Consider the following 9,290-nt stretch of genomic DNA (forward strand, 5'->3'; position numbering starts at 1 on the left):
CCATCGCAGGAATGACTGTGACACAGTCATGACAGGAGCTCTAGGGAACTGCTCCTATCTCCCCACTTTCCCGTGTGGACAGGCCCAAGGAAGTAAGCTGATGGCACCCTTCTACCTACAAGTCACTTTCCACCCAATGGTGACATATCCTGTCTGCTGGCCTCTTCCCTCTCCGGGCTCTGGGGTGAGCAAGGCTGATAGCAGGTGAGACTTCCTATGACCCTTGCATGGTCCCTGGGCCTGTTGAGTCCCACCTCTCCCCTGGAAGCCTCCTTGGGGCACACATGTAGGAGAGGTCACAGACCACGAGTCTGTCCCAAGCTTCTGATCTTGTGAAAGCTGATAATTTATACTTGTGGAGAAGTGAAGCTTCCCTTCCCGGAGGCTCCACTGCCTCTGGGAGCCTGGCCCTCTGTGGAGGAGCTCCACATGTTCTCCCTCTGTCTGGGCTCCGGGAGCTAGAGTAGGGGGAGACTCAGGTGGGGCCACCAGGAGCCACCAGGCTCCTAACTTCTTTCCTCCGGGCCTGTAGGCAGTGATAGAATGCCAGGGCTCTTTGATCACTGCATGTGGGGAAATTAACAAGATGGTACCAATCAGGTTCTCTCACCCCATGCTCTCATGCCCTCTTACCCCATGTTCTATAAACAATGACTTTGCATGGTTATATAATGGCTGAGATCACTTACAGCCCTGCGCATGCACATCATGAGGTACTTGCTTAGTCATGGGCTGCTTTGTGCAGTACACTCATATGAGCTTTACCATGAACGCGCTGGCTGCTACTGTACAAGGGCTAGACTAGAGTGACACCGTGGTTATGTTACATGAGGGTGTGTGTGGTACACCAGTATGAGCTTCACTGCAAGCCCTGGATGCTGCTGTACTGGAGCTCCACTGGAGTGCTATCATGGTTATGTTATATCAAGTTATGTTATGGCAATGTTACTGTTATGTTATGGCTGCCACTACAGCTGCCAGGAGAGAGGCTGTGTTATGGCTGCCATGCCAGCCAGGAGAGAATAAACGTGTCTGCAGTCCCTATGGCTCCTCGAGTCTTCTTCCAACCTCTTAGCTCAAGCTTTGCCTACCCTGGGTTCAATAAACAGTGTGAACAGCAAAAGAATTGGCACTGTGAGCAGGATCAGCGATACACTGCACACTATGGGCATCTCTGCCACCAGCCTCCTACCTCTCTATCCACCCTAGGGGCACAGTGTCCCACCCCCAGACTGTGAGGTGACTGCACACACAGTGACACTCCTTCCCTCCCCCCAGGGGAGGTGGGTCCTGTGAGCAGGGTTATCCTCTCCTCCAGGGCAGGGGTGGATGAACCCTCAGGAGCGTGCACGCTCCCCACCACACTCCCTCAGAGCTGGGAACGTATGATCTTTGTCCTCACCACAGCTCCAGGGTAAAAGAAGGGCAGAGGGAGGGTGACACTCCTGGCCAATCTCAATCCCAGCTCCTTCCAGGAAAGAAGGGGATTTCAGGGCAGTGTCATCTATCCCCCCATGACATGGGGAAGAGGTTTCTCACACCCTGGACTCAGGGCCAGCACTGCCCCCAAATTCCTCTCTTATTCTGACATGTGAACTTATCTCTGACACTTTCTGGAGCCTGAGGGGAATTTCAGCCTCCGCCAAGCCCTCCCCTACAGCTGCACAAGTTCAAGGTAGAGAGAGAGATGGAGAGAGGACTGAGCTGGATCCTGAGAAGGAGGAGGTCTTTAGGTTTCGTTCACCTCGGCATGTGCTGAATGCTGTCACTTGTTTCCATAATGCTGGTTTTATGGAAACTGAAGGTGCAGTGAGGGAACCGGGGTGAGGGTGAGCATCCACATTGGGGTCACCCTCCCTCCATGTCCCTGTCCCATCTGGAAGATAAAGCTGGCACCTGGGAAAAGTGGACCCTGATCCCTTTCCTTCCCTCAATGGCATAGACAGGCTACCCCTTCTCATGAGAAACAATAATTATTTCAGGAAGCAATAAAATTTGTGGTAGGAAGAAGCCATTAGCACACGGATGATGTGCTAACATGAGAGAAAAAATTTTTATCTGAATGGTATGCATTTTTTTTTTTTCTTGGAGAAGAGATTTCCTACCAGGAAAGCTGTGACAAGCCTGTTCTGATTGACCAGAAGAGGTTTATTTCTGAAAAAGACAGTGCCTTGGACAGTGGAGGCTATGGCTGGAGACACTTGTCACTCCTGATCTATGCTGGCAAGCTCTGCCTAGAGGGGGACCTGGCTCCCTAGGTAGGACAGCCCATTTGATGCCCCTGGCACTGGTCCACTCACTGTTTTTAGAACAGCTGTGGCCCATGGGGGTAGCCTGGTGATGGCAGGATGTATCTCCCACCACTCTCCTTTGCTCTTTGTAGGAGGAAAACCTATGGTAGCAGTAACGTGGACCAAATGGGGCCCAGAGTTCTCCTTGGCACCAGTGTAACTCCGAGGCATGAGGTCTATAGTGTAACACCATCTTCTCCTTTAGGATCTTTCCAACAGCTGTCATGAGAACCTGAGCCTCAGCAGCCCTGCCCTCCGTTATCAATCTACTTTGGACTGGTTCCTGGGTCTGGTGGCTGCTATAGTGGCTACTGTAGCCTGTAGTGGCTGCTGCAGGCTTGCCTTGTTGCAGGTGCTCTTCTGGTCTTTTGCTTTTATTGGGGAAAATCCACTGCAGAAGCTGCTTAATCCATATTCTGAAGTGGCTTTCTAAAGGAACCTGTCCTTTCTTCAAGGTAAACTGGCGGGACTTGCTTAGTGACTCTGCTGATTCCTTTTTCTGGCCAGAGTGGTTCATCCTGCGGGCCTGGTAGGCCCTCCATTCTGCCAATCTTTTTTTACGCTGTCCTAGTTTGGACCTTCTGTAATTCCCTCTCCCATCAGTGGGGACAAACTTCTTGCTCTGGCACGTACGTTGGGGCTGCCATCTTAGGACTTCCTGCTGCCCCTGGCTGCTCCCTCCAGTTGATGAAGCATCATAGAGCATCTGGGAATTGGTCGTGCCTCCACTGGACAAGGTCTGGGAACAGGACAGGGATTCCTGAGAAGCCAAGTTGTTTGCAGCAATGAACATATCTGAGCGACAGTTTTTGAGAAGCGTGCCAGTGGCCCCAGTTTCACAGTCTTGAAGGAGCATGCCAACGGCCTGGCCTTGAGCCTGTTTCTGCCCATCTGTAAAACCTTGGCACTCAAGCTTACGAAACTGTGCATCAAAGTGTAGATCTAGACTTGAGGCAACAGACTTTGTATTAAATGAGAAGCATTTATTGAATTTTTGAGACTGTGATCTCCTCAAATCCATATTATTACTTTGTGATTTGATCAGCAAACAAGGTTCAAAAGTACTTTTCCAACCAGAGCCCCCCTCTATGGCTTCTTGTTCCATGGGAGATTGGGACCTTTCATCAAGTTCCACTACTGTCACGCTAGAGTAGGAGTCTGGGAAAGCCCATTCCCCAGCTTCCTCCTGTGGCATATTCCTGACCATTGCTGGACTTGGACTGCTCAAAGGCTCCAGGCTGCCTTTGTCAGCCCCCATGATACACTCATTGTGCCAGATTCTGCCCACAAAGTTGTACATAGGTGTCTGAGAAGGTGGCTTGTCTCCCTGTCTAGTCAGAGGGACCTCTGAGGGCTTAAGGATGTCACCAGGCAGGGGTCCTCCCATGACTCCCTGGGTTTCCTCGCTGGTCCATGAGGGAGTGGAGAAGGCAGTCGCCATGGGGGAAGCTGCCTCAGCTGTTATCATTCTCTTTCCAGCTTGGGGCTGAGGAGGCTTTCCAAAGATCTTTGTAGACTGGGCTTTTGAGTGGTCCCCAGATTCACAAGTAGCTTTCAAGGTGGATCCTGGAAGGGGTATGCGGTGGGCCTTTCTCAAATTCAAGCTAAGTATGAACTTGAAGACCTTGAGGAGTAAGCCCCACATATGCGTCACCCGAAATTTTAGTATATATGCTTCCAACTCCTGTCGGACACAAGGACTCAGGACAAGAGACTCATGGAAGGTGTTCATGGAGGCTTCCCCATTCTGAGAGGAATCTAGATTTTCTGTTTCTTGATAAGCCTTTGACTCTCCAGAAAGGTCTACGATGCGGTTGGCAGCAAGTCTCAAACAATGGACACCCACAAGGATTGGACTCTCTTGAATCTGCTTAGTGTTCATGCCCATAAGGACTCCCAAATCCTCTGGATGCTTCCTGTCTGGGCTCAACTCTCTTTGTGACTCAGGCTTCACTCTTGGAACGGTCACTGTGGTGTTGGCTGAGATCATGTACAGGTCTTTTACAATCTTCCCCACACTTTGTTCTATATCCTGGCAAAGGCCCTTCTCTGGTGGGATCCTTGCTGAGGATCTGGACCTCATCTTCTGTGTGTCCTGGCTGCTTTTGTCTAGAACTGCAGAAGGTATTGAGGGCCCCTTCTTAGCCTGTACCTCACAAAGCTTTGGGAATTCGCCCTGAAGCTGCATAACTTTCTGAGAAGCTTGGATTCTGCAGGGCAGGTCACTCTGTTGCTGCATGAACCTTTTAGAAAGGTGGTGCTCCAGTTTCTCCCAAACCTCAGGCCTGATCAAATCCCCAAAAGGGGTGGCGACAGAGATGTGGGCCTGGGAAGGCCTGCTCTCCTGGGAATGGTTGTGGGTGACTTGACTAAAGACATGCTGATATCTTTTAACCAAAGAGGGTATAATTTTCCTACTTTCTAATTGCTTTATCAAAAAGTGATGTTCCAGGTTTTGAATTGCATTTGGGACAGAAGTTTGTCCCTTACTTTGGACTGTTGCATGAGATACTTCACCGTATCTAATCTGTGGTTTAGAAGAAGATGGTTGGATTGGAAGAGATGGTGAGATATGAGCAGCAGTCTCTAACTGAAACCTAGGTGATGGTTGACATTGGGGCATGATTGGAGTCAAGGGTAGGGGTTGAACCTGGGTCTCCATGTGAGCCCGAGGTGATGGTTGACATTGGGGTATGGTTGTAGACAAGGGTTGGGGTTGGGCCTGGGTCTTAATGTGAGCCCGAGTTTGTGCTTGACAATGGGGCATAGTTGGAGTCAAGGGTAGGGGTCGGGTCTGAGTCTCCACGCGAGCCCGAGATGATGGTTGACATTGGGGTATGGTTGTAGACAAGGGTCGGGGTTGGGCCTGGGTCTGAATGCGAGCCCGAGTTTGTGCTTGACAATGGGGCATAGTTGGAGTCAAGTGTAGGGGTTGGACCTCGGTCTTCATGTAAGCCCGAGATGATGGTTGACATTGGGGTATGGTTGTAGACAAGGGTTGGGGTTGGGCCTGGGTCTGAATGTGAGCCCGAGTTTGTGCTTGACAATAGGGCATAGTTGGAGTCAAGGGTAGGGGTTGGGTCTGAGTCTCCAAGTAAACCCGAGGTTGTGGCTGATATTGGGGCAGGATTGAAGTCAAGGGTAAGTGTTGGGCCTGGGTCTCCATGTGACCCTGAGGTGGTGGTTGAAACTGGGCCATGGTTGGAATCAAGGGTCTGGGTTGTACCTGGGCCACAGTGGAGGTCAAGGGCTGGGCCAATGACAGTTGTGATGTTGCTTTGGCTGGAATTTGGAGTGGTTTGGTCTTAGAGCATTTGTTAAATAAGATAGGGTGTAACTCTAAAGGGGACCCAGGTACTGTGACAGTAGCCACCAGAGACTCACTGTGCAGAAAAGGGAGACCCCAGAAGAGGTGGCTGCATGTCTTCTGTAGATGGTCCCCCAAAGTGCCAGCATATGGGGCCCTCTCGGGACCAAGCAGTTGTTCTGGTTTGCCTTTTATGATCCAAAAGCTTGCCTCCACCTCCTTTCCTTTCTTCTTCCAAATCTTTAATTCTACTCTCTTGGTGATTAGTATCTCCAGCAGCTTCTGGACATCTGGGTTCACAAAAGAGAGGCTACCAGGCTCTACCTGTCTGTTTGTGAGGTCTCCCCAAAACGAGGCCTCCGCTGGGTGACTGGAAAGGTGTTCTTGCTGGGACTCAAAGTGTGTCACAGTTGAGGAACTCCAGGTTTTTTCAGCCCCCTGCCACCAAGACAGGGCTGAAAGGGGGCAGCTTGAATGGAGTAGGCCTGAGATGGCTGGTCTCCATGGGGAGGGTAGAGATGACCTGTGTGAGACGGTGCCCAATGGGAGTGCCACAGATTCACCCTGACTGAGATTCAGCATGGCGGCTGGTGTCTGTGGGACAGAGGAGGCTGTTGGAGGTGCAGGGCAGGCCACTGCATCAGGAGAGCATGGCGGTGTAGGAGAAACAGCCAGTGGCTGGGATGAAAGGCTGTCCAGGGGAAGGAAAGGCTCTGGTATTTGAGAAGCACTCAAGGAGGAATCTGAGTGAACAGAAAATGAGGAGGGAACTGAATCTGAAGAAAGGGTGGAGGCCTGAGGTAGAGGCTGCTCAGTCAGAGGAGCCGGGGACACGGTGGGAGCAGTCTCTTCCCTGTGTGGCTGGTGGGCTCCGGCAGGTGCTGCTTTGCTCACCTTCCCAGGGGCATCTTGAGAGGAGAGTTGATGAAAGTTGCCCTTTTCAGGGAACCTCCCCAGGTGTCTGCAGGAGACAGGAGGCACAAGCTGCAGCCAGGAGCCCCTAGGGCCAGGAGGACTGGGCAGGCCAGGCAAGGGTGGGCGCTTGCAGCCCACAGCCTTCCCTGGCCCCTGCTGTCCCTCACACCAGGGTTTTTGCCAAACCCCCACCCTAGGACTCCCCCTCCCAGCTCAGCCCCAGACTGCCTGTAGCCCTGGGATCCACCATAGGATCTGGGAGGAATAAGAACCCAGGAGAGAAGGGGAAGAGTCATTACGTTTGCAGAAGTGAAGTCAGGTCCCGGACCTCTTCCAATTCTTTCTGGCAATCTCTGCAAGCTGAAAATCAGCAGAGTGGGTTATGGTGGTGAAGGCAGCAGCCTAGGGGTCTTAAAGGAGGCTGACCCCTCCTTTAAAGGGACACCACTGGGAGACTGGAGTCCAGGCAGCAGGGTCCAAGGCTGTCTAAGGGTCCGTGACAGTGATGGTGAACCTCAGGAAAGGGTTTATCATTGACAAAGTGCTTCCACATCCATTGCCTCCTGCTGCCCTCACAACCCCTGAGTGGAGGAGAATGGGCAGGGGTCACCTCACAGATGAATCTGAGCAAAGTTAACATGTCCACACTTGGACCTGGAGGTCCCACCTCCCAATCCAGGTGCTATTGGTCCAATGCAGCCCACATAGCCCTGCTGGGCCACACCCATTTTCAGGACCCTCACAGCTTCATTCTGCACATGGAATCTGGGAAGGATCTGTATTCTGCTCTGCTCCTCAGGAGCCTCCATGGGGGTTCTGTTTCCTGAGGGGCGGGCCCGGCCACTGGTCTCCTCAGAACCCATTGAGCTGGGCCTTCAGGGCCAGAGAGGGTGGGGGCTAACACCCAGGGCACACAGGGCTGAATGGCATAACCTACCTTTCACAGCTGCATTTTTCTTCCGACTCCTCCTTCTCCTTGGCTCAGTTTGAGGCTGAGAGACAGAAAAAGTGAGGACCTGGGACCCCATTCTCACTTTCCCCTTTCTAGACCAGCATCAGACACTCAGTGTCCATACATAATGTGACTTTATACATTTAACTAGCAGAGTTTGTGTTTTTTCTTTGTGTTTGTGTTTTTTTTTTGTTTGTTTTTTGTTTTTTCTTTCCTTTTACTCATTTTTAAAGGGAATAAGAATAATTTTTTTGAAGAACATAAAGAAGGATTTTCAATGTGAGATTCACCGTGGTTCCTTTGTCACTGTTCCTCTACTCAAGAAACACGCATTCTCAGACCCACTGGTGAATTTGAGCTCCATCAGGTAGGTCTCTGCTTCCCAAGTCCAGGGCCCTACTCCAGCCCCCTCTCTGAGGCTCTCAGGGCCTCGGCACTGCCCTCAGATCAGCCCTCATCTAAGATATCTGTTCATGGGGGATAAACTGGTGCTCAGGAGTCTGTCTTCTGGCTTAGAGTAAACTCAGTATCCAATCCTCAGCCCCTGGTCGCTGTGTTTGGGACTTGCCCTGGATCCCTCTACCACACCTGCGCAACTGGTCTGAGACCTTTTGGCTAGAAATCCTAGTGTTCACTGTATTCCCTTCCCAGCCTGGTTTGTCCCTAGAGGGATGATGTTGTATACTTCCTAGAGAATAGATGTCATATTCTTTCCCATCTCAGGGGTCTCTCTAATTGATTCAGAAAAGTGAAAATAATAATAGAAGAGAGAGAACCATGTGCTTGTGAAGCTGTGCCAAGGGTTCCTTACCTTTATGTCTCCATGTTTCCTGGGAGGTGGAAAGGATGGATTATTTTCCAGATAGGGAAGGAACAGGAAAAAGAGCCCCAGTCCAAATAGAAAGGCAAGGATGGTATCAGTCACCCAGTAAGTGGAACAGGAGTTCAGCCAAATATCAAAAGTGCTTTTCAGAGAAAAGAGAAAATTCTCCATCATCTATATCACACTGCTGCCCTCAGGCAACTGAACACAGGGTGTCCACTTGAGGACTTAAGTCCTAGGCCCACATCATAGAGCTGTGGTCTGGTCACAAAGGGCTCCTGAAGGTGAGGAGGGAGTGAGAGAGGAGGAGGCTGGATCCTGGTCCCTCCCCAAACATTGAGCCTTTCAGCTTTATTCATCTGCCTTCTCTGAGCCTTCCCATCCTACCTTCTCATCCTGTTAGGCAGAGATTTTAGTCAAGTGTCAGTTCATCCCATCTGGAACTCAGACAGGGTTCCCAGATATTTTTACTCTCAGGATGCCCTTGTTTGTAACTCCAAATTTTCCACATGGTAATATTAGTGCTTTGCATCAACCCAGACATAGAACTTAAATTTCTATCATACTTCTTTCAGTTCAGGCCAGTTCAGTCGCTCAGTCATGTCCAACTTTTGTGACCCCATGGACTGCAGCATGCCAGACTTCCCTGCCCATCACCAACTTCTGGAGCTTGCTCAAACTCATGTCCATCGAGTTGGTTATGCCATCCAACCATCTCATCCTCTGTCGTCCCCTTCTCCTCCTGCCCTCAATCTTTCCCAGCATCAGGTTCTCTTCAAATGAGTCAGCTCTTCACATTAGGTGGCCAAAGTATTGGAGTTTCAGCCTCAACATCAGTCCTTCCAATGAATACCCAGGACTGATGTCCTTTAGGATGGACTGGTTGGATCTCCCTGCAGTCCAAGGACTCTCAAGAGTCTTCTCCAACAACACAGTTCAAAAGCATCAATTCTTCAGCACTCAGCTTTCTTTATATTTATAGTCCAACTCTCACATCCATAC

General features: G+C 50.7%; 1 protein-coding gene across 1 annotated transcript; it reads right to left on the reverse strand.

Annotated features, from left to right (window-relative positions):
• Positions 1–1,740: 1,740 nt before the first annotated feature.
• LOC104985733 (spermatogenesis-associated protein 31A6-like) lies at positions 1,741–7,376 on the reverse strand. The gene is made up of 7 exons (XM_010836057.1): positions 7,181–7,376; positions 6,813–6,873; positions 6,493–6,506; positions 6,162–6,341; positions 5,809–5,888; positions 2,444–4,635; positions 1,741–1,798 (listed from the first exon to the last, which is right to left on the reverse strand). Exons 1-7 carry the CDS (start codon positions 7,374–7,376, stop codon positions 1,741–1,743), a joined length of 2,781 nt encoding a protein of 926 aa, XP_010834359.1.
• Between the last annotated feature and the right edge of the window lie 1,914 nt (positions 7,377–9,290).

This window comes from Bison bison, unplaced genomic scaffold (genome assembly GCF_000754665.1).
Source record: "Bison bison bison isolate TAMUID 2011002044 unplaced genomic scaffold, Bison_UMD1.0 scf7180017864057, whole genome shotgun sequence".
NCBI classification, from domain to species: Eukaryota; Metazoa; Chordata; class Mammalia; order Artiodactyla; family Bovidae; genus Bison; species Bison bison.